General features: G+C 37.7%; 1 protein-coding gene across 4 annotated transcripts; it reads left to right on the top strand.

The window, feature by feature from the left end:
• Positions 1 to 632: 632 nt before the first annotated feature.
• On the top strand, positions 633 to 25546 carry TGS1 (trimethylguanosine synthase 1). 4 transcript variants are annotated; one of them, XR_009957499.1, is made up of 14 exons: positions 633 to 755; positions 1642 to 1706; positions 3583 to 3746; positions 5637 to 6507; positions 7680 to 7797; positions 8517 to 8603; positions 9429 to 9603; positions 11233 to 11581; positions 12508 to 12681; positions 13646 to 13789; positions 15182 to 15400; positions 16431 to 16507; positions 19107 to 19282; positions 25301 to 25388. XR_009957499.1 is itself a non-coding variant. In XM_062568218.1 (13 exons), exons 1-13 carry the CDS (start codon positions 658 to 660, stop codon positions 25415 to 25417), a joined length of 2658 nt encoding a protein of 885 aa, XP_062424202.1. In that variant the 5' UTR covers positions 633 to 657; the 3' UTR covers positions 25418 to 25546. The 4 variants fall into 4 exon arrangements, 1 of the variants encoding a protein (XP_062424202.1); XR_009957500.1 differs by having other exon boundaries at positions 19110 to 19262; positions 25301 to 25379; XR_009957498.1 differs by having other exon boundaries at positions 19107 to 19262; positions 25301 to 25379.

Raw genomic sequence — 25546 nt, 5'->3', positions numbered from 1 at the left:
CTTGTTTCCATTCTCTTTACCATTTTTAGTTGCCTTACTACTTCTGCTCCAGATACTACTTCAGAACATTTTGCTCAGGCATTTCAGCCCTGCTCCCTACTCCCAGCTTTGCCAGACTTTTGTTGCAATGTCCTTTCCCATCTTCCCTTTCCCCACCTCTGAACACCATCGAAATGCAAATATTCCTCTTAGGGAATCACTGGAACCACGAGAAATAATATCATTACAGCTAAATCTTACAGAGACATTTCCCACTACAGCTCTCAAGAGTCCAGTTATCCACTTCAACGCGAAGGAGGCCGAGCCGCGGACAGGCCACACAGCCCGGCTGAGGTCCCAGGGAAGAGGTCACCAGCAGGTGCCAGGCCCTGAACGGCAGCCCAGCGCTGCTGCTCTTTGACCAACAGCCAGCGGCTTTGGAAGCCGTTTAACGGGCGCCGCTCGGCGGGAGCACCGCATCACGGCGCCTCACAGCGGTAACGGCCGCTAACCAGCCGCGGGGAGGCGCGGCGCGCGGCGGCAGCCGGCAGCCGCCCCGCCCCGGCCCGCCCCGCCCCGCCGCGGGGCCCGCCCGGCGCCGTTTCGCGGCGGGACGCGGCGCTTCCGGCGGAAGGCGGCGCGGGGGCGGTGCGGAGCGGAGCGGAGCGGAGCGCGGCCATGGTGCAGGCGGCGCGGGGGCGGCGCGTGGCGGAGCTGCTGCTGCGGGCGGGGGCGGCCCGCGGCATCCTCTGCCTCTGCTCCCGCGCCTTCGTCGAGTGAGTAGCGGCCGCGGCGCGGCGGGGGCCGTGGGGGGGGTCGGCGCTGCCGTGGAGCGCGGGCAGGGCGCGCGAGGGGACCGGAGGGGCCGCGCAGCGGCTGCGTGTTTCTCCGCGCGGGGCCCTCGGCAGGGACTTCGCGGAGCAGTGTCCGGGAAAGCCTCTTTCCTCCCTGGCGGATGCACACGTCGCGGCATTTTTCCGTGTGTTTAAGCAGTAGCAGTTTGCAGTTAGTGTCTGGTCTGTAGTTTCACCTTTTACGTCCGGGTCTGAAGTGGATTTTTTATTTCCTAGAAGTGGCTACAGGCTACGAACAGTTTTTGAGAGCATGTGTTTTGCAGATAAAACAATTCAAGCCTCCTAGAGCCAAAAAAAAGAACAAATTTCTCAGGTACAGGGCGGGAGAGCCTGCTCAAGGGGCTCTCTAATACGAGCGTGTGATCTTTGGAGAAAGCTCTGAGAGGTCGTTGCAAGTGCGACCGAATTGGCAAAAGCAGACTTCCATCCGGGGGATGTCGCTGGGGACTCTAATAGGACACACGTGTGAATCCTGTGTGGCTGTGGGATTGCCATTACCAGAGCTTTTGATCTTAAGCACAATGTTTAACTGAGGCATCCGTAGAGATGAGGTTGCCTTCAGAGTTTGAGTGACAGTTGAGAAATGCACAATTTTGGACTGAAGACATTAAATTCGACTTAAGTGGAATCATCCATGTGTCTGGACCTAACTCCCAAGTATTCTGCATAGCAGCAATGTTTTCTGAACATCTCTGCTGTAGGCGTTTTATGTTGTTCATCAGTCTTTAAGTGTTACCTTTCCCATTTTTTTCTGTGCTTTGTGTATTTGTTGATGGTTATCTCCTTCAATATCTCTTCATTTTTGTAGGGATCGAAAATTATATAAACTGGGATTAAAGGGGTTCTATGTCAAGGAAGACAACGATAGTACAGGTAAGGTAATAAAATGTAATGTGATAAGATGTGCTGTCATGCTTAAAGTGAGTTATGTTTGGTTATTTAAGGTGCAGTAGACTGTGTAGCTGCCAACCCATATTTTTTTGTACATATTTTTGGCTTGTTTTCACTGCTTCCATTATGGGGGCAGATGTGAATCATAATTTATCACTTACATAATTTTCAAGTTACAACAATATTGATGTGGAAGGTTGTGTCAAACCGAGTGTGATACTTATTCCTGTCCACACAGACATACCAGCTCACAAAACCTCTGATCCGCAGAAAGCGGATTAGCTTGCAAGTGCCTGACCTCCTTTCTAGTAGTCATAATCACTTATACTTCCCTAACTCAAAAATAAATCATATAAAGGAGGGTCTGTGGATCCTGGATGATTGTCTAGGGCACTACCATCCTGCTGTCTCTACCCCAGCTTAGGATATTAGCTATTGCTGGTTAATCTGCTGAACAGCAGAGTTGGTCCCAAAGATGGAGGAGAAGCAATGGCTCTGACAGGCAAACTGAGATTTGTGTGTATACAAGGGAACGTATGATGAGCACCGTAGGAGTTAGTTTCTTGCTCAGCATGCTTGTATTTCTGGAATGATAATGTTGCATTCTCTGACAGAATCAACTCCACAGAATTCCCCACATATACCTATCTGAACATAATTCATTTGGTATTTTTTGGTATTTTTATTTGGTATTTTCCATTTATTTGGTATTTTTTCCATTACTACCTTGCCAGCTCCACCAACATGTAATAGCTTGATTTCAAAGGAAGAAGAACAGAAAGGAATGCCTATAGAGGCTGAGAAAGAATAGTGCTGCTTGGAGGAAATGTAAACTGAGTGAAGAAGTGGAATCTAAACCACGTTTTTGTAGATACACAGCTGAATTCTGGTAAAAGTAATCACTTAAAAAGAGGAGCCTTGTGCTATGTGATAATTCGGCAGTATATATATCCTGACAAAAAAAAATCTTAAAATTTTCAAGGTTTATCAAGCCATATCAAGTCTGTATTCCATAAATTTCATCACAGTACAGTACCTACTTTGTCAATGGTATTTATCATTTTATGTTTGTATGATGTTACGTAAAAGACAAGACAGAAATGCAAGTAGTAGCTCAATAGCTCAATCACATGTTTCTCAATGAATTAAGTTTTATACTTAAAACATAACACTTTTGTAAAACTGTCACCTTTGCTGGCCTAATTTTAAAAGATTTGTAACACAAATCTCATATTTTAGTGTTGTTCTAATATATCCTAAAAAAAATCCTACAAAAAAATTTATTATACTAATTTTTTTATTGTTTGTTGAGCAATTTTGTAGCTTACTTTGCAATATTTGAAATTAATGGATTTTGCTGTTGAAATTAGCTTTTGGTTTCTTCCGACAGTTTTGCAATCTTGTTCTCTACTTGCATCTACTTGCTCTTTTTCATAAGAATGTATGTGTATGTGCATGTCATCTTAAAGGCAAAGGCATGCAGAAACTGAGGCCTTGTTTGAAAATTTAGCCTTTTTTTTTTAAGATAATGCATTTACCATACTCCTGAAAAAGAGACACCAATCAAGCTGAAATAATGATACAATTGAAAAGTTCAGAATTCATGCCGATGCTAATGCTGGGTTAAATTTCTTCAAAAGCTAATATATAAAAGTTTGCATTTGTATTAATGTTGCTGTTTTGATGAGCTAAACCAAGAGATGAAAGATACTATATCTATTTGTAGGTTTCAGAAATCTATAAGAAACTTTTAAATGGAAAAGGAAATTTAAGAGGCAATTCTGTTAATTTTTGTAGACAGACTGATGAGTTATAGTACCAAAGCCAGTTTATGTTTATTTAATATAATTGTTCATAGGAGCATCTGAGGAAGAAAATTACTGTCCTAATGTGACATTGAAGGTGGACACTAATCATGGTTTGGATGAGGAAGAAGTTGAACTAGACTCGGAGGCTGAACTTATGAAGAGTATGGGATTACCTCTTCAGTTTGGTGGACAGTCAGCTCACAGGGATTTTGTGGTAAAACTTTGTTCTATTTACTTTATATTTTCAAACTACAAAAGCAAGGGCACATCTATTCTTCAGTTATTGTTGAGACAGCAGTTTGTGGAAAGGTAGATAAGCTGGCTTTAAGTTGCCTAGCTCAAGTACTTTTAGCAATATAGTAATAGCAGAACTGTGATCTCTGCAACTTGTGGTTTGTGCAGCCTGTAAAATTTATCTGTTGATCTAACTAAATGTTGACTGTGGTTCTGTGTCCATATAGCTTTTGCTGCTAGAGAGAGCTAGCTTAAAACACCTGTAGTAATGTTTGTCTCAGGACAACTCCAAGCTGTGCATGGGTTTTCACACTGTCTGCTTTAGTCATCTGCCTTTGGATAAAAATATAAAGCAATTTTTTTTCCCTATGGTCCCTGATGGAGAGAGCCAGGCTTTTTCAAAGGACAGCAATTAGACTTTGGTACTCTGCTTTCTGTAGAGGGCAGCTCAACTGCAGAGGAAGGCTATGGTTGTACTTGCATGAAAAAAAGATACTGGGGTGTCCACAGTGCCCATTTTATACAATGTGGAGTTTCCTAGAGGTGAAAAGGTACTTTTGGGCAGAATGCTCTGGGATTTTCTCCTGATAACATTCAAGTTTGTCCTATTCATTTGCAAAATTTATTTAAAACAGTGACGTATGACTAGATGAAACAGGTGTCTGAATTCAAACCCAAAGTATCATGTAATTTGTCTTGCTATATAGTAATACAGTAAAGAACTTGGGAATGGGAAAACAATATATTTTTATTAGACTACTGCTAAACACAGTACTTTGCCCAGTCTGTATTAGCATGACATTATGAGGAATGTGAATGAAAGATTAATACCAGTTCTTTGAAACCAACTTCTTTATAGTCTGCTTTGTGCCTTTATCAGTTCAATAAAACTAGGAGTTGCAGCAGATCAGACATTTGGAGCAATACCCATACACTTGCACAGTCTTTTGTCCATGTGATTGTTTTGGGCTTTTTCTCTTACAGTTTTCTGTCAGTAATAAATTCTTGCCTTCTGTTTCACTAGATAACTGTAGTAATCTTGGTTTGTTATAAAAAGTGAAATGTATTCATTGCACAAATGAAATGGCTTCCTTTTTGGACAGGAGTCTGTTTCTGCCTTTCTGCTTTTCTTCCAAAACATCCTATAGGGCATTAGGAATTCCAAATTTATCTCTGAGATGGCTAACAGAAACACAAGGAAATAGTGTAGGATGAGAGGAATATTACACCCTTCTTTTGGCTCAGTGTCTTCAGACGTCTTTAGCCGTGCATGAAGTGTCTCTGCAAGCAGGATTTACAGAACTGAAAGGTATAAAGCACACAAAAGCTAAGTACACCCTAGTAAGACACATGAACAGTGTTTGCTGGTCAGAGAGGTATCAGACCGTAGGTGGTAAGGGTCAGCCTGCACAGCCCCCTAGAACAGGTTCTTGATATTGCTGAATTCCTGTTTTACTGCTGACCTCGAGTCAGTGATCCAACAATTTCTGACTAGTTTCCCTTTAGGATTTTGTACCGTACCATGTTGGTATTCTTTCTCTTGAATACTTAAGCTTCTAATGTCTTCCATCTTAAAAATCACACAGTCTGTAATTCTGCCTTTTTTGTCTTTCTACGGACTTTCTGATAGCTCTTTTTCACAACTTTTTCTGCACTATAAGCCAAGGTTATAGAGCTAAGCCTTACAGAGTTGAGCTTGGGATCCTTGAAACATTGGCAGCTGAACCTTTTGAAGGGAGAAAGCTTACAGTGGGGTTGTAACAAGGGGGAGGGTTACAGCAGAAACAGAAATGTACTTGGAAAGACGACAAGGGAAGACTGCATATATGTTGTAGGCTTCTGAATATGATCTTTTTTCATTATATTTTAGGCAACAGACAATTATAAGAAGAGAAATAACATGAAGATCATGAAAAAGAAGAAGAAAAAGAAAAAAGAGTTACAGCAAAAACACCAGTATAATATGGAGCAGGAAAGTCATGAAAAAGCTTGTGTTGGTCATAACCAATCTATTTCTGGTGATCCAGCACTCACTACAGAGCAAAGTGAAGAGAGGAATAAAATTCAGATTATGAGTGAAGGAAACTGTAAGAGTTCAGAAAGTCTTACGAATGAGGTCTTCTCCGGTGAGCTTAAAGAAAAATGGGAGAAGTACTGGAGTGAGTATGGAGAGGGCCTTCTCTGGCAAAGTTGGCTGGAGAAGCATGAAGAGGTCAAGTCATCTGAGGCCACAACAACCTCTGAGCCTTGGATTAGTCCTGATACCAAGGAAGAGTGGGAACAGCATTATAGAGAACTGTACTGGTATTACTGGGAACAGTTTCAGTACTGGACAAGTCAGGGGTGGACTACTGACAGCTCACGTGACAACAGTGTGGAAATTAATGGGGTTACCCAGGAAAATGGCCCTTCAAGAAAAATAGACTTTGTTAACCCAGATGCTGAATGTAGTCAAGTGCTGAACTTGGAGCTGTCTCCCTCTAACGTGAGAAGTGAGGAAACACCTACTTCAAGTGCTGAGCCCCATAGTGAAATAATCTCTGGGATCTGTAACATAAATCTGAATTTGGAGGAAGTGGAGCAGAGCAGAGCAGCTCTAACAGCTGCCTGTGATGATCCTCAAAAGCATAGTTCATCTGACAGTGAAAGCCAGTGTCCTGTTTCAAGCCAAAAGGAGCCATGTGATGGAGGAAACAGGAAAAGGAGTACCTCTAATGAAAATAAAAATATTAACCAGTCAGGTAATACAAAATCATTTAAAATTGATTCTCTTGGTATTTCTCTAGAAGGAATGCGTATAAAAACAAGTGATTTTTCATAAAATGTACTTGTCATAAATCTTCCAAATATACTAAAGAAAGTAGTGAGAGAATAGTGGTAGTGCCCCCCCTTTTTTTTTCTCGTAGTATTGACATTGCAGTTTTATCTTTATGTTGTTTTCCCTCTAGTAGTCTAAAATGAATGAGTAAAACTCACACTGATAATTTAGTGAACCTGACCTATATAAGATCAACTTTTTGAGAAATACTTTAAAAAAAATAGTAATTGCACTGTTCTGTTCCTTTTTGCCTTTTGTCTGAAAAAACATAATTGTAAATAAACTCTTTTGTTTATTTTTTTGTACAATGTACTGTGGACCAGATGGCTTCCAGAAATCTATTCCAACATTAAGTCATCAATTAGCCAGCCAACTGCAATCGTCTGTGTAATCCCAGCTTCGTTTTTTCACAGCTAGTGCTAACAAGTGAAAGTGCCGTGATCTGGCTGCTAGTTCAATCTGTCAGTGTTCCCTATCAGTAGCAGTATAGCATCTTCCCTGACTGTTGTACGGTTTCTTCTGCTGAAGGGGAGTAATGGAGTATGTAAGTTAAGAGTCAGCATCTTGATGTCAGTTTGATGGAGAAACCTTTGAATGCATTGCTAGTGACCCTTCATGGAAGGAAGGAGCAGTTGTGCTCCTACCTTGATCTTACAGTAGTTAAAATGGGAAAGATGGAAGGAAAATCTCCTTTCCAACAAGATATGAGGTAAGGCATTGGAATCCTCTTTTATTAGAAGTATGTGAATATCTTCAAGAGCTAATTTACTGGAAATAAATTTTAAAAAGAGGAAGAAACCTATTTGTAATTTACAGGCATTTTATTCTTCTTGGAGAGCTGAGGTATTTGAAAGTTGGTCCTGCTTAAGATTGCTAAGACCTCTATAGCATAACTAATACTGGCAGCTTGTGTCGGTATGTTGTCTCTCTGAGCAGAGATAGATAAGATTTGTGTGGTTTGGCACCAGGATCATGTTTATCAGATTTAGGAAGTCAGACAACATAACTGTTTGAAAAATCTCCAAATATACTTTTGGGACTGGAAGATAAGAAATGTATTAGGCAAAAGGAAATTGATCTTATCTACCTCTTTAGGTTCACAGGGCTCATGTCAATCAAAGTTAAATGACAAAGAACAGCTGCTGCCTGGTGACAAGAATGATGATGAAGAGGAAGAGCCTCCTGAAAACAGACCTGCCAAACTCAAGAGAAGGCAAGTCATGAAATTCAGCCTGACTTTGTTTCTCAAATGCAGGAGGGCCCAGAAGCCTTCTGATTTAATAATCGCTGCTTCTTCTATTGGGATTGTCAAGTATCACTTCAGCACAAAACCATCTGGCCTTCCATCACTTCACCTGACAACAAGCAGTGGATATTTCTTTTCTTCCTTTGCATTAGAAAAGAGTGTATGGCCTTGATGCTGAGTTCTGTGCAATGTAACATTACTGCTCTTGAATACATTTTGCAGAGAAGCTGTTGCCATAGAATTAGTAATACTAGATTAGTAATATTAGATAGATAATATAGCTAGCAGGTGGGTAATAGTTGATGAATTTGGAAATAAGATAAACTTACCTTTCTCAGTTCTGAGGAGGGCTTAACGTTAAATGCTTTGAGAAGTAATTCAGAACAGTTGAAATGTTATAACACCTGTGGATGAACATATGCCTCTGGAATGGGGTTTAAAAGGTATTTGTTCATCTGCATGAATAGTTCTTCTGCAACTGCTAGTGTTGTCTGCCAGTGTGGTTTCAGCAGTATGTGGGAGAACTCACTGAAGTGAGCATACAAATGTTCTCTACAGGTAAGTTTCTTAGTGGCTTATTTTTAAAACAAGTGAGGGTTTTGTTTTTTGTGTGTTTTTTTTTTTTTTTTTCTTTTTTTTTTTTTTTACAAATAGTAATTTTTCTTCATTTGCATTTTTTTTCCTAGTCATGAGCTGGATGTGGATGAGAACCCAGTGGAAGATCCTGAGGAAACCTGTTCTATTTTGGGTTTCAAGTGTGGCACAGGACAAAAGTAATTACTATGAGAAAATCAGTGTTCTTTCATGGCAAACCAATGCTGTTAATATTATTCAAAAAGACCCTTTGTCTCCATTCCAATTTTGTTAAATTGTTTGAAGATTTTTCTCAAAATTAGTCTTTGCTCTTAATAAAACTGCACGCCTTTAACGAGGGGGCAAGGAGAGAGGTGCAAAGTTACGGAGGTGAAGTTTTCTTGAAGAACAAGAAAAGTGCTTTGGAAGAGAAGTACTGTTTTATAAATTAAATAAGACTAGGAAGTATCTTTTAAGGTAGTTATATAAATAACAGTAGAATGATGGGTCACCTACTTAAATCAGAGATATTAAAGGCTTTGACTGTTAATGACCTCAGTTTGGAGTCTTGTAAACTTAGACCATAACTTATGGTCATTTCATGGTAGAATGAGGTAACTTTCATGTTAATAAAATGTTGCCAGTGTATTGATTAGTGAAATTTCACTTTTAGTGGAATGACCTATGTATGGTGGTCAGTGCTGCAGAAGCAACGCTATAGAGTACAGAGCAGACTGCAGCTTAGCGCTAGGACTTCTGCAAGACATTGCCAGCATAAATCGTTTAGTACGTATACATGTTTCAATAATAATAAATAAAATGAAAATGCAGTGCTCATGAAGGTGTTTCTGTTCCACAGCTACTACAGGTTGTATTTACTTTAAAAGAATCTTTAAGGAGGATAAAGGCCTCATAAAGAGAGAATTTAGTCTAAATCACCTTTTCCAGACATATGCATTCGTGTTAAAGCTTCCAGATTGGGAGTTGGCCAACTAAGGTGAAGCTCAGTCCTTTCTTTATTTCAGGTATGGTGGAATTCCAGATTTCACCCACCGAAGTGTGCAGTACCTGGAGAAAAATGCAAAACTCAAGTCCAGATTTTTGGACATGCGTAAACCAAGAAAGAGTAAAAACACGCACATCTTCTTTCCAGAAGAACCTGGAACATCATCTTGTCAGAAAAACAAAACTTTGAAGAAGGTGGGTTTAATTGTTGGGCTTGCTGTAATTCATGGATTTATTGTTTCCCTTAGCTGTAGTTGAATTATGAAAATTAGAAAAGAAATTGCGCAGAGCGGGTGACATTTTGAAGCATCAGTTTGATACTCTTTATTCTTGCATCTTTTGGCCTCTTCCTTAGTGAAGAGTATTTAGGCTCGGGTGGGTGTGGAAAGGTATTGCAGGACTCTTGGCAGTCTGTCAAGAAGAATTTAAGCTTATTGGTGAAGCTATGTGAAAGTCATTCATAGTATCCAAGTTTATCATTCTTTTGGTGGTTTCTATAGTCAGTAAAGTTGTCTTTGGTTTAAAAGGGCATCTGAGTGTGCTTAGTGCTGACATTTCAGTAGGGAAAGAAGGATGTTTAAGTATATCAGTGTATTCCATGTAATTCCATATTCTTATTAATTTTTTTGTGTAGAGGAGGGTTCCTTCTTGTATAGAAAAAAAAAAGGAACTGAAGAAGGAACAGTACAGGACTACCTCATGCACCAATTATCCAAATCAGTGATTTGACAGAAAGTCAGAAACAGGGCTTTTCATTCTGTAGACTTAGCAATTGTTACTTAGTCCTGATTCTTTCTACTCTGTTACACTGTTAGTGACATCAACATTTTGTTAGTACCTGTACCTATTTTCACTTGTATTACTTCCCTTAAGAAAAAATTAAGAGATTAGTAACATGAGGAGAGAAATCTGTCATTTTACATTTTTCTTAGTCAAGTCTTTTAAAAACCAAAGTAATAGATTTTAACGTTACCTCACATTCTTCTGAGATGCCAGGCATTCACTAACACCTGATTACAAAATAATATTTTCTAGTGCTGGCAACATGTATTGTACTGAATTCAAATCCCATTGTTACAGATTTTGATCAAAAGCTTGACCATTGCCATTGTGCATCTGAAGCCAGCGTAGTTCTTGGAGAACTTTGTAGTTCTTTGGAGAACTTTGTGATTATTTGAAAAAAAAAAATCACACATTTCCTCAGACTTTGTGGTAAGAAGCTCTTCCTGCTGCCATAGGCCTAGCACCACACAAAGTAATAGCATGTATTTTTTGAAGAGTTTGAACCAACATCTCGTTGATTAAACTCTAATAAACTCTACTGTGCGCTAAAATGCCTTAATACATGAATTGTTCAGCGCATTTTGGCAACGAGGGAGCTATAACGTATGAAGTTAGTTTTACCTGTTTATCTGAACCTGCAAGGCAGAGTACACTTTTTCTGAATGCTTATCAGAGAAAAGATAGTTAATTAAAAGGCAGTAATCTTGGTCACTTGTGCTGGAAAGTTTATTTATATTTATTTCATATATTTTTGTGAATGCCTTGCTGCATTTATTGGTTGATTTCATGGAGTTTGTGTTTTGCATGTAGCTGAAACTAGTCTTTAGAAACTAGATATCAAAATATTGAACAAAGGGAGCAGTTAAGGACTTACCTATACTTCTGAATATTTTCTCTGTGAATATTTTACTTTTTTCAAAATATTAGTGATATAGATTATATCTGTGGTAGGAAGCTTTTTAAACTATAATGCTTTTAAACTACATTTTCATACCTGGTTAACAGCACAGTCTAATTGTCTGTGATATTTGACAATTCCAGGTAGAGGAGTTCCTAAAGCAGGTTAATAAACCTGTGGAGGAAATTACATCCCAGAATTCCATTCCTGAGGATAAAGTAGAGGGATCCTCTACAAGCAGCGACTTTGAAGATCAGGAAAGTGTTACTGCACAAAGTGTAAAATCAAATGATGAAAACCATGGGCCGCAGTCTTCCAGTGTGCTTGCTTGTGAACTTGGAATGAATAACCTTCAAGAGGAAATAAAAGAAGCAACAGCAAGTGGCTCTGATTCTCAGGGTGTGGGAAGGCAGGAATGTGATTCTGGAAGACAGTTGATCTCGCTGGATATTCCAGATTATCTTCGGGTAGAAACAGAAGATACGGGCCAAGGTATATCCGTTTCTTACAAACTGGAAATGCATTGGCAATGGAATTTGTGTAGCAATTTAGGAAGGGAGCTTTATGTGGTATTTATTTATTCTGTTTATTCAAAGAGACTTCTTTAGTCCAAGTTCTGCGTAGTGAGGCTGGCTTAGAACTGTAGTGCTGGAACTGACTTCTTCCTGAAGCAGTGAAAATTCCAGGTCTTGTTCTTAATTTTAGTAGTAGTTCTTTGTAGGTAAACAGCCACTGTTGGTCTTATGCATGACATAACAGGTCTACAGTATATGTCCTTTTTTTGTTTTTAAGGGTAATGAATTTCAGATAAATTTATGGACCATTGGGTTTGCTTGTTGCTGAGCTTTAGGGAGCATGTGATATTAAAATTGTTTTTAGGAGAAAAATCCTTTATAGTATGAACCTTTTTATTTACCACTGTAATCTGAAAACAGAATATTTTTCAGATTTCTGCGTATAGTTTTATCCTTCCCACAGTAGTTCAATTCCATGAATTTCTAGTGTAAAACTGTTTTATCCTCATTGGTTGTTAACCATTATATGTATATGGAAATTAAATTGATGTGTGATCCAGTTGTTTGTCCACTGTGTAGCATTTATTGTTATCAGATGAAAGAGATGGCTAATGTGTGGAGACTGTTAAATAAGGGGTGAAATCTTTTGATGTATAGGACAGATACAACAGATAACTTTCCCCTTTGTTATGTAGGGGGGAATTTGGGTGGGGGGTTTTTTGTTGTTTTTGTTTTTGGTTTTTTTTGGTAAACCACGGACCTGCATAATCTGGTAAACAGTAATAAAGGGATTTTAGCAGTGATGTTAAACTTCAGCATTTTGTATCTTAACGCCTTTCTGCCTACCAATTGTGTTCCTTGCCTATGAGAACAGTAGTTGTTAACTTTTGCAGTGTCTTCCAGTTGTAGGTAAAACAAAGACTGCAGAGAAGAAACAGAAAAATAAAAGGAGAAGGAACAGAATTGCACCAGGAAATATACCTGCTGAGATTGCTGCTGATCCTGAGTTGGCCAAGTACTGGGCACAACGTTACAGACTTTTCTCACGGTTTGATGAAGGAATTAAACTAGATAGAGGTGTGTCTAGTACAAAGTGTGCAGACTGGTAGTATAAGATGTATCCAAATCTGTGGCCTTTCTTACAATTTATTACTCATTTTCTTGTAAGAGGAGCATTACTGAATGCCTGTTTACACCTCTGAATAAATTCTATGACCCAGTGAGTAGATGAACAGAACTCTCAGACTTAAGTTGCTCTTTTGGAATGAGCCACTCCTGTTTGTATTAGTCCTGATGTTTGCTATGGATCATGGTGTTCCCCAGTTGTGCTTGATCAGGACTTTTTCAGAAACTTGATGACATTTTCTATGCCTGTATTCTATAAAAATAATTTTGTGAAAATTTGAAATACACTGAGTCTAATTTTGTGCTGTTAGCATGCAAAGTCTTTCAGCAGTCATTTTCAAGCTTACTTTTTTTTTTTTTTTTACATGGAAATCATTTCCAAATAGTCAGTTCATAGGTAAATGAGCAATTATGATTGCTACTTTTTTGGGTGAGGAGGGGGCTCTTTTTGCTGTTTAAGCCTTACCTTGCCAGTACTCTCCCATGTAAACATGTAGGTTATTTGGTGGACCAGATACTGCTGGTGTTGGGTGTGGAAAAATGTATTTCTGGTTTTATTTGTTACGGAGTGAAATTGCGACTGATATGTAACGCTCTTCAGAGCTGTCTTAGCAGACTTGTCCTTGATAAGTCAGAATCCTCAGCACATAGTTCAACAGATCATTTACTGAAATTCTGGCGTATCTGTTCGCTTCAGACTTTGTATGCTTAGGAAACTGCTCTATTGACCAAAGCTCAGCTTCTTGAAAGCCTGTAGTTTCCTGGTTGAATGTGTTAAGCAGAAATTATTGTAATTAATGTTTAATCTTCAACTGTGTTGGGGCTTTAGGGGAGGGCAGGAGGGAAGGGTTGGAATTTTAATGTAGGTGACCTTGAAATAAGTTGCAAACACACACTTCTTCCATTTCATTTGCAGAGGGTTGGTTTTCTGTTACTCCTGAGAAAATAGCTGAGCATATTGCAGTGCGTGTCAGTCAGTCGTTCAACTGTGACATAATAGTGGATGCATTTTGTGGAGTTGGAGGAAATGCTATTCAATTTGCTTTGACCTCAAAAAGAGGTAAGTAGGTATATAGCACTTTTTCTTTCTTTCTTTTTTCCTAAAAATTTGGACATGGACTTTGTTCTCTGATTTTCCTTTTTTTTTTTTAGCGCTTCTAAAGCAACAAAAACCTTCTTTGCTTCATCAGAATCATAATATGATCTTTATGGTTTTAAAATGGACCTATAAAACTGCTTTTGTGCTTTAAGTAAGGTTGAATATATGTTGTACTAGTCAGAGTTATTTTTACACGGTAAACCATTTTTACATAGTAACTACTGTGTGGGATGCTCTGAAGATTGTTGGTAAAGTTTGAGTTCTGTTAGCAATGCAGTCTTGCAGTGTTTCTCAGTAGTTATGCTAAATGTATATACTCAAAAGCATATTGCATATGAATAGTACTTAAAATAGCTTAATCAGATAATCTGCAGATGCAGCAGAACCAAATGCAGAAAAGTGATGATTACTTGATACTAGTTTAGGCTCCTGTTGCCAGCTAATTGAACTACAGTGAATCATGACATTGTAGCATTGACTGACTGCCTGATATTCCTTTACTCTTCAGACATTCTGGTGAAATGCCAGTTCATTTTAGACTTCTGAGTAATTCCTAAGTGAGACAGATGATAGTTTGTAGTGTGTTAAATTTGGTAGGCTATAATCCATTTTATAAATATTTTCTAAATGTCACTTCTCTCTTTATATTTGCTGGCCAACATTATATTTTTGTGATGATGTACTGTCCTTGTATAATCTCTTGTGCTGTATTCAGTATATTTTTAGCCTAGATTATAGTACAATGTGATAGGCCACAAGATAAATATTTACCTTTAGCAAATAGGAAGAGTAAGTTTCCAGACAACAGTTTAAGTTATTTTGCCATTACCAAGATCAAAGAGAGGAGAACTTCCTCTCTTAGACACACAACCTGATCTGTCCATCTTTAGCTGAGATGAGAGATTGTCATGGTGGTAGATGGATGACACCCAAAACTGTAAAATAGCCTGTCAAGGAAAAAAAATTGCTTTCTGGCTCTGCAAGAGCACCTGTTATCTCCCCAGTCTTGGCTCTGTTATTCCCCTTGCAAATGCAGTGGTTTTGTAGTGTTTGTGGAACCTCTGCTTCTGCAGCGTCAGGGGGCAGCCTGTTCCCATCTGAGGAAATATAGCTTGATTCCTGTTAGTTATAGAACTGGAATAGTCCCTATTGCTGTGTGACAAAATAGATTTGTGAAAGGAAACTACAAACACAAAAGTAAATTATAAGTGTGATCTGTATCTGGTGGCTACACAGGAACATCTTTGTTCTGAAATTTTGTTCTGGCAATTGGATAGCATCCATCTGACAATCAGCTAGTTTGTGCTTCACAATTCATGTTACTTTTGTGTTTCTTCTCACTTTCATTTGCAGTGATCGCTATTGATATTGATCCTGAGAAACTCAGTCTTGCACGTAACAATGCAGAAGTGTATGGTGTGGCAGATCAAATAGAATTCATATGTGGAGACTTCATGGTGCTGGCTTCTGATATAAAAGCAGATGTTGTGTTTCTCAGCCCTCCATGGGGAGGGCCTGACTACGCCACTGCTGAAATCTTCGATATTCAAACTATGATTTGCCCTGATGGATATCCTTTGATTTGTGTGTCTTCGTAGTCATGATTCTCAGTCATTTACAAAGGGTTTTCTCTGTCACTCCTTCCTTTCTTAACACTGGCTTTGTTGCATTTAGTTGGCTGAGTTGGAATATTAACTGCAATCGGTGTGCTGCATTTGTTTAACCACTCTCCCTAACAAGACCTCAGCTATATAAAGTTGATTATATTCAAAAAATTTTAGTTTAGGCAACATTTAGCTTCAAAAAGTATGCCATAGTTGCTCATAAATGGGGCAAAAAGAACTCTTAAAGACTTTTAATAGCTTATTAACTTAAAGTGTTCATGCACGTGATGTTTTTAACTCCATGTTATGAAAAAATACTGAGGTTTTCATGTAGACGCATGGTGTATATAAAGGCAACAAATAGTTACATGAGCTATGAATTTGTCATTAATTCCGTTTTTACTTGATTTATGAAAGGCACATCTTGTTTAAAATAGTTTCATCAGACTATTTAAATTACAGCACCTGCCTGTGACTTGGGAAAGCACAGAAAAATGCAAGCAAAATATTAACCCTTTCACTTAATGCATAAAATTCAGTAGTAATTTATTTACAGTGGCAATGAACTCTCATTCAGTTGAGAAGGTGTTAGTATGTTATTTCAAATATGAAGTGCTGTTTTTTCCAGAATAACTTTAATTGTTTTCTTTTCAACTAAAATGTAGTCATATTCCCAACAAAATCCCAGAAAATGATGTAAAGAACTTTCTTTCTTTTTTCTAAGCAAAATGAGTAATAGGATAGTTATTTTCTTAGTTTTAGTTTTAAGAGGCCATAAGGATCAAACACAGAGTTTCTATGTTTGGACAATATTAATTCCTATGTTGTAGAACAGTATCTGACTCGCACACCAAGAAGTCTAGCTAAAATAAATTATTTGCTTAATCATTAAATTTGAGATGTGCTTTCAAAGTGTATGAATTTAAAACAACAACTCCCTCCACTTTCAGGGTGTGTGGGGGTGGTTTTTTTTTTTTTTCCTTTACTGGTTTCTACATTTGAAATTTTCAGGCTCTCCAAGAAGATCACCAACAATATTGTGTATTTCCTACCTCGGAATGCTGACATTGACCAGGTGTGTTTCTCAATAATGTTTTCATAGTTGCAAAAAGCTTAGCTGGTTTATAAAACAGATTATCAGCACAAATTTAAGACTGAGTATATTTCTTTTAAAGTTTATATTTCCAATACTTTTGACATATTTATAAATAGAAATAGTGAATTATTGCCAAGATTTTGATACTATTCTTTCACAGAGCAACAACTTGAAGGTGTAGAAGGTCAAAAACCAGTGTATTTCTGAGTATGTTATCAGACACATACATTATTGTAAAAGAAAAAAGAAATAATTTGTTTTAACCAGCTCTTACCTTATGATAAAATGCCTAGTCTTAAATCTTCGTGACTTTCAGTTTATGGAGGAGCTGCAGATAATCACTGTACAGTCTGAAATACCATTTTGATTAGTAGATCAGTAGATTCTCAAATAAGAGACATGTCAAGAGACTAGAAGTGGTATTGATGCTATCTACACAGGTATGTGGTTATATATGAACTGCTTGTGTTAAAGTGGTTAGAGGAGTTAGATTTATCACTGACTTCATAAACACAATTTGTTTCACTAATGTATAGTTTTTATTAAAAATTTTTGTTGAACTACTATGCATGCTTGGTTGTCAAGCTTATTGAAGTAGAATGCCAAATGCAGTCATTTCTGTACTGACTAAAATCAAATATTCCAGTCAAATACTACTTTGGGAGGCTGGGGGGAAGTAATTAGATGACTATAACACTTCCCTAAGTGTCTGGTTTAGTTTCCTCTGTATATTTTTTATGTTAATTATGTCTTGTAGATTTTAAGTGAAGAAGGGAGCCGTGAGATATTCTGATCACCTGTGTTATGCAGGGCATAGAACTTCCCAAAATTATTTCTTAATTTTCCAAATGCTCTGTCTGACCTAGAGCAGATGAGGTCTCAGGCCACATCTGATCTGCAGAATGGATTGTGGCAAAGAGGCAACTTGAGAAATGTGAAGCGCACTGCTAATGTGTAGCGTAATGTAGCTATACTTGTGAAGGTAGCCCATAAATACTAGGGGCCTATAAAAATTAGAAGCAATTCTTAAAACATTTTTGGAGGAGATTAACACCTGAATTATCTGATGCCTTAAATTTGCCAAGAAACTTAAGATTTTATATTTGATTGCTGAGAACATTGCTCAGGCATGTAAGACTCTCTTCAATGTCTTTAAAAATTGTCTCTTAGTGTATGCATGCACGTATGTAAGGCTTTCATAGATAACTTAGCCCCCAGGACAGGCAGTCTAATAAACCTGACATGTAAAGTGGCAGTGGTTAAAACTTAAGTATTTTGCCTCTCACTGACTTGCTTTAGCTCTACAAACAAAGTGTGTTTTGTCAATTAAAATTGATTTAGAAGCTGATTAAATTGCCATTGAAAAGCTGCAGGAAGGCATTTATACTGACTGCAAGCCAGTATATCAATGTAAGCTTGCTTGTTCAATCAATGACTATCAAGCTCAAATAGAAATAAATGGCTAGCAGTTACAGACAACTTTATAATAAAACTACCGTTTAGCCTTTAGTTAGGGTGGTGCAAATTTAGTGGAAGAAACATACTTATTTTTACAGTTGGATAACTAACATGGAATAGGAGTCTTGTTGGAAAATACTAATATGAAAGCAGCTAGTAGCTAACCTTGACCTCAGAGGCTCTGAGGACTCTGTTCATTGCTCTGTTGTTGGGCCAGACAAACAACATTGTTCCATGTGACTTTTTTACAAATTCAGTGCTTATTACGACCTTTTTATATGTAGAGCTAGTCCTATAGAGAGAAGATAGGTCCTTGCACTGAAATTCTCTGAGCTTAAGAGGAAAAAGAATATTCATACTTCTACCTCAAGAGGGAGCAGCAAACCAATAGAAATACCATTGGTGCATTTACGAGAAATCTGAAACATTTCCCTTAATTTCATTGAGTCTCTTTGCTCATAGTCATATACTTGTTACAGAATTTGGAATATATAGGTCTAGTTTTAGGTCAAATCAGTCTTATAAAACATTAGTTAAGAAATAATCAGGGACCATTATATAGATGTGTAAAAATACATAGTTTTATTATGAGATGCATAAAAGCTCGACTATGTGTAACGTCCTTTTTGATATCAGTCCCTTTGCCACATCTTTACATCTGTGTTGTCTTTAACATTTTTCACATCCCTTAAAAAAAAAAAAAAAAAAAAAAAAAAAAAAAAAAAAGGTAGATCTGGGGAGAGCTGCACTTTTGTCTGCCAATGGTATTTAAATATATATATTCTGTATTTTATATATATATATTTTTGTATAGATATGTGTTTGACCTACTTGCGATTCTTTAGAAGTAGAAAAAAAAATAAAAACCACTGTGTCAAATAGATTTGCATATTTAAATCAAAATTATGTCCTAGTAACATGAAGTCTACTGGACACTTGAGAAATATTTGGATATTTGAAAACGGCTCTTGCTTTCTATGAGAAGAATTAGTGATGTTAATTTAGGCTGATAGTCGTTTTAAAAAATATATATAGAGAGAGAGTGTTAAAGAATATGCATCCTTTGACAAAACTAAAAATTTCCTCCCCCTGCTCTGCTGTTGTTTGATTCTCCTGGCAGCAGGGAACCTGAAGACAGGGGTGTTGAACCGTCCCCAACATCCTTGCCCTTCTCAGCTGGTTCTTTCCTGCCAGATGAAGGAAAAGAAAAGAGATTTCTCCACGCGATCCTACGTTTGGGTCTTAATGCTTCAGCAAAATGTGACCAAAGCCTTCTGTGAGTGACTGAGAAGCAAGGTTGTTGAGACTGAACGTTTAAATATTAATAGTCTGTGAAGTGATTAGCAAGCTGTACTATGTGCACAGTAAGAAATGTGTACACTCCTCAGGGATCACCTTTTCCGTTAGAGTTGCTACTAAACCTTCTGCAAAATTTCCTCTTTCTTTATTTTGGCTATTTTTGGGCCTTGTATGTAACAGAGGAAGAGGAGTAATGCTGCTCTTTTGGTAATAAGTTTTAAAGGATAACATTCTGCTTTCTTTTAATCATTTTCAAGTATTACTTCTTTGTCAAACCATATGCAAAGTTTTGTATTTCTTAAAACATTAAATTGAGTGAACTGCTAAAACAATTTTTACTGCTAGGAGAACTGCTAATTGTTTGTTGCTGCCCACGTTAATCGTACATATGTAGAACTGACAGGCCAAAGATACTTGTGCTTGAATTAACAAGTAGAACAGCATGACGGGCATGACATTGTCAGGTTGAAGGGTTTCTAGGTGCCTGCAGATAATTTACTGCTCAGTGTTTGCAGGAGTTTTCTCCTGTCCTTGTAACTTCAGAAAAAAACTCCAGGGCTTTAGCTTAAGCCAGTGCAAGGAAAAGTCTTGTTCCATCCTTTAACTTTGAGTAAAGGCTAGGTGTGGGTATTTTTTGCTTTGTTTTGTTTCAAACGTAAGACTGTAGCACTTCAATCTACATTTTGCATGACCTCCTCGCTCTGACAGATGAAAGAGCAGACTTCAAAAGTGGCTTTGAAACTTGCTAGAAAAGAAGAGCTGGTAAAGCTTTTACAGAATGTGACCTCAAAGACAAGACTTGAATCATATTACTAGTGGATGCAACAGTAGTGGTACTAGGATGGTACACAGTGTGAAAGCAGCTGTGTGGTGCATATAATGCTACATTTCACAGATTTGTAGGAGACTTAGTGACAAGTGATAAATGTTCTGCACTAGCAAGTTGTTTACAGGTGTATACTGTTCTGCGTTCTGTTCTAAAATCTTGTAATATTATTTATGGTATTCTCCCATATTGATTTCTGCTAGTTGTCTAGAACTACATAAACTAAGAAAGTAATGTAAACTGTAAACATCTCTCAAATTAACAAGTGGTTTAACTTTTATCAGCCAGTAGTAAGTCCATAAATCATGTGTTGGCCTATCAGCAGTCCTACTGGTTTTGTGTAGATACATAAAACAGTTCTTGCTGGGAAAACCTTCCCGGATGAATTTTATTCATTCAAGACACTGTGTTTTTAAAAACTGAAGCAGAGGGATGACAAAAGTTTTACAGCTAGATTCTGTGCACAGTTAATAAATATATTTTTTTAAGTCACTTTCTACCTCTCTATTTATAACTTTGTGTATACATTTACTATTTGCACATTTGGTGATTGGTCAGGTTGAGCAGGGTTTTGGGGTTTTTTTTTGGTGTGATAGTTGTTTATAATACAGTAGAATTCACTTCACCCATGCTAGAACTTTGGCTACTCTAACTGTTGGTCTCATGGATCTGTTTTGCGTTCTACACTTTGCCATAAGAAAAACAATATTTTTTGCTCATTGTCTAGTGCTTAGAATAATTTGCTTATCCCGTAATTAATTTGCCTAGCCAAATACTTTCGACCCTGATAGTCGTAAGAATACACATAACACAAATGCTTTCTTTTCTTGCCTATGTTCCCATTTATCTTAACAGTTTTGAGAGAAGGCAGTTAGAAACAAAAGCCTTGTTCTGTCTAAAAGTCTAGCGCTTAGATGTAAGAAGTTAGTGTGTGTTTTTGAAATTCAATTTGTTACAGATGACTGATCAGTGAAGAGAGTGTAAAAGATGGGCAAAACATGGGGTTTTGTTTATTTGGGGTTTTTGCTTGTTTTCCACTGATATCACTGCAGATGCAAAAAACGCATGTCAGAGAGATTAATTTAACAAAAATACATATGGAAACCATTTTTAATTCAGAAATGTTGGGAAAGGCTGAAGTGTAGTGCCGCTGCTGGCCCCTTTTATCTAGTTGTGATTTTTAGATGAGGTTCATGACTGGAGACTTAACGAAAAGTGTCCTTTTAAGCAGTGTCAAATTTATTCAGGAATAAATATAAAGACAAATAAAGCAGGAAGTAAGAGGCCAAGAGATAATCTTAAATTTATTTGGTTGCATTTGTAAGATGCTTGGGTATTACAGGAGCTGACAAGTAAAGAGCATGTATAGACATGATTTTGCAGGTTGATGTTTTCTTAACACAGTTGTATAAACTTCAGCTGCAGCTGTAATGTTAATAACTTCAGCTTTTAAGCAGCCCACCTTAAACTCGCATGTGTTCTGTCTTTGAGTAAAGATACAGATGCCATAACCCCTCCACCACTATCCCATACGCCAAGTCAGAGTAATACTTCTGGATTTAAAATCTTCCTAAAGCTCATAGTGCTTGAATACTGAATTTTAGCTTGCTCACTTCACGTTTTTAAAATATTCTAGCCTGTCAAAGCTAGCACTGCTGTAATAGTGGCATTATTGACCTGACCTGTATATTTTCAAAAATGTTACCTGAGAGTAAATTTGCGACTTGTGTTTCTAAAATAATCTTACATGCTCATTTGCCATTTCGTATTTCTTTTCTGATAACTCCTTTACTCAACTTAATATCAAACTTGTTGTCTGGATTCTTAATGTTCTATGACTGTTTCCGTAGCTGTAGACTAATTCTATTAATGGTCACTGAATTTAAGAATTAACTAACCAGGTGAGAAGTGTCAGCAGTATTAACTGAAGTTACTTCCTTTACCCCCCCACAGGGAGGAGTGTGGAAAGTTATTAATTACTGAACAGAGCACAAAAGGCAAGTTGATGGCAGTGGAGGCTTCTTATGCAGATAGTAAACTGCGGTGGCCTTGAGCCTTTGCAGTGTTGTACGTGCACAGGCTTTATGCTGTTAAGAGGTGAGCCGAGGTCAGACTGGCTTAGACTGGACACTTTCCAGGCAGGATGCACAACTGGAAGCGGGCGCCAGGCCTGGAAAGGAACAACTGAAGCACCATTGCCTGCTTCTCAGTATACGAGCAATTTATACCCTAAGGATGTGCTTCGAGGCATCAAAGCAGGTGCAGTTCTGGGTCTTGCTTGCACTTTAAGGAATTAAAGCATGCTGAATCCACTGGCTGGAATTTAACAAAGCAGTCAAGTGAGTATCTGGATGGGGTTAAGAATCCCCTAGCTGTAAAATCAGCGTGGGAAAGAAAAAAGGAAAAAACAAATTCGGATTAGTCCATTTCAGTTTTTTAGTAAATTCAGAAGTCTTTCCGTACTCCTCCTTGTAATTCACTTTAAGAACAGAAGATGTGTGTTGATACTTCTAAAAACAGATGAGCACCTTTTGTTTTTTCAAACAGTCAAAAAAACCTGCCTGTTATTTTTAGAAGGTGTCCCTTTAGCAATCTAGTATATAAGTGTTTTGTACAGCAGTTTTTCCTTGTTAAACTGTCAGGGTTCATTGAACTCTCTGAGGAAAACTTACAGACTGGCAACTTGTACATAATTAAATTTGCAACCTCCGGTAATTTGCGAATGAAGACTGCGGCAAAGTATTTGTAATTTTTTCGTCTGAATGTTGGCTGTTCCATTTGAGTGGGCAGCGTTTTCTTACTGAGTTCAGTTTGTTTCTCTGGACTTCCCATTGACAGGAGAAGCTGAGAAATTAGCATTGAACTAATAGGATTTGGAGAGAGTGCTATAAAGTTCATAGCATTCTGGAATCTTTGAGATTTTTGTACTGAATCTTAATTTCCCTATGAAGTTTATGCCTATATACTCATTAGATTTTGTAACGTTTAGGCTTTCAAATATTTTTAGTAGTCATTTGAAATTAGTCTTGATCATCCAGGGTTTAATACTTTGAGTCTTTAAAACTAGATACAGTGCATGTGACTCTTCAGCTGTCTTCCAGTAAATGCCACTTCTTCCTGGAAGAGAAAGAGCACCCTATCAGTTGTTAACTGTATTTGGTCTTCGAACAGAAAGATTTATTAAGCAGTTGTTTAATATGAATGCGTTAGTTATACTTAGACATGCTTTTCATGCTACAGATTGTGCCCTGAAATCTGGGGATACGTAACTCCGACAAAGTAGTTTCAGTATTGTTATATTAAATTGACTAATCCAATCAATATTGTAGTTGACTTAAATATAGCTATAAAGTATAGGATCTTTAACACTTGTTGAAATGGTCATTCCAGCTTTTGCTTGTAATGAAAAGTACAAAATTAATATTTTTTTTAAATATGAATTGCCCTGCAATGCTAATGACTTTTAGAATTTCAAGTAAGAAAAGATAAGTCATAAAATTAACATTCCTGATCACTTGCCAATCTCAGACTCTTGTGCTATTTAGAAATCAGCCAGCTTCTGCTTTTTTTACTTAAGTGACAGGTTCCTTTTTGGCAAGAATGTAGAAATTTTTTCTTAATAGCATTAAATTGAAGGATGAAGAAATTGCTCATGCCTTTGTTTTTGTCTGCAAATATTTAAAAAAAAAAAAAAAAAAAAGTAAACACTTGTTTTAGATAAGTGTGGTAGTTTTCTGGGCAAGTCAATGCCCAGAGTTCAAAGTATAGTATAGATTAATCTGTTATTTCCTCTCAGTGCTAGGCTGTTTTTCTTACTTGCAGTAAAATAGAGGAAGTTCAACATATTTATATTTAAAACTATGCTACAGGGTAGAGTTTCAGAGGAGGTTACAAGTGTTAATAGTGCAAGTGATACGTTAAATTTCAGATGGTAATATCATGGACTTCTTGGTTTAAAGATCGGTTAAAATTTACTGCAGGTTTGTAGACCTTGATCAATTTTTGGCTGTGTAGAACCAATTTGCATCTGTTTGGTATGCAGAAGCAGAGGCTGTTCCATAAAATAAACCTGATCTCACAAGCCTGTAGTGGGCAGGAAAACTGCAGCATTGAGCAGAACTGCCTGTAGAGCAGGGAACCCCCACCAGCACCCGTCCTTGTGGCCTGCATGTCCCAGGAGCAGCATTTGGGGCTTCTGAAATAAAAAAGAAATCAAGTGAAATTTTGGTGTTCTCTTCCTTCTATCTATGCAGTCTATAATTGTAAGAAATCAGTAGTCTGTATGGCTGTCATCCATCACAGCGATACTGTGAGACATTGTCAATATAAACGGAAAAGGAGAGGATCTTGTGGTCTGCAGGCCAAAATAAAGTGTGTTGCAATAATTTTTCCTTGCTGTTGTCCTCTGTAATTTTTAAGCACTAAAGGTGTTTGCCAGGTTCAGTCAACAGAACATAAACAGTGAAATTCTCCCTCCGTTGATCTTAAGCGTGGGCCGTGTGTTGACGTTGCTCCTGCAGGACACTCTACCTGCAGCATTCCACAGCCCTTAGTCAGCTGCCAGCAGTTTTACCTAAACACAGTTTGAGGTTCAAATGCACACAATAGCAACAGCAACAAAAAAAAAAATCTTTAGCTGTTTTTTGTGACCTTTCTTTTCATCCTGTATTGTTTTTGTTTTTTTGTTTTTGTTTTTTTGCACTGCCCTTTTCAGTGCAACCTTTGTTTCCTGGTTTTAAGACATATTTTCATAAGTTTCCCCCACACACACAGAAAAAAAAAGAACTTAAAAACTTTGCATTTTGATGCTTTCATGGCACAATCTACAAGCTTGCTCTTTACCGTGACTGTTACAGGCAAGCAGCAAGGTCTCTCAAATGCAGGTATCCAGTAAACCAGTGTGTAACATCTCTGGCTTTTGAGCAGTGCAATGGTTATTTATCTTGGTTCTGAAGTCATGTTACTTTCATGGCTTTGTGTGGGAGAATTTTGACTCGCAAAGCCTCTAACCACTTCTGTGAGTAAAGAATAACACGGAGAAAAGGCTTGGCGTAGTAGATGATGAGAAATATTGTCACCAGTATTAACATAGCAGAGATTTGCTCTAGGTTGTGTTTCATATGAATGAAAGTTTTGGTTTACCCTTTTTCCTGTGCATGGATTGATTGCTTTTCATTCTTTGTTTTTAGGTTGCTTCCTTAGCAGGACCAGGAGGGAAAGTTGAAATAGAACAAAATTTTCTCAATAATAAACTGAAGACAATAACTGCATATTTTGGTGATCTAATAAGACATGACCTCTCCTGAGTTAAATGTGGATACTTCTAAATGTGACCTTCTTGACTTCATGTTTGTATGAGCATTTATACATTACCTTGTCAAATATGACTTAAACCTGTTTTCTGCTGTAATTTTTGTTCAGAAAAATATTTTTGT

This window comes from Rhea pennata, chromosome 2 (assembly GCF_028389875.1).
Source record: "Rhea pennata isolate bPtePen1 chromosome 2, bPtePen1.pri, whole genome shotgun sequence".
Classification (NCBI taxonomy): domain Eukaryota; kingdom Metazoa; phylum Chordata; class Aves; order Rheiformes; family Rheidae; genus Rhea; species Rhea pennata.
The sequence above is the reverse complement of the archived record's forward strand: the minus strand, read 5'-3'. Positions and strand labels throughout refer to the sequence as shown.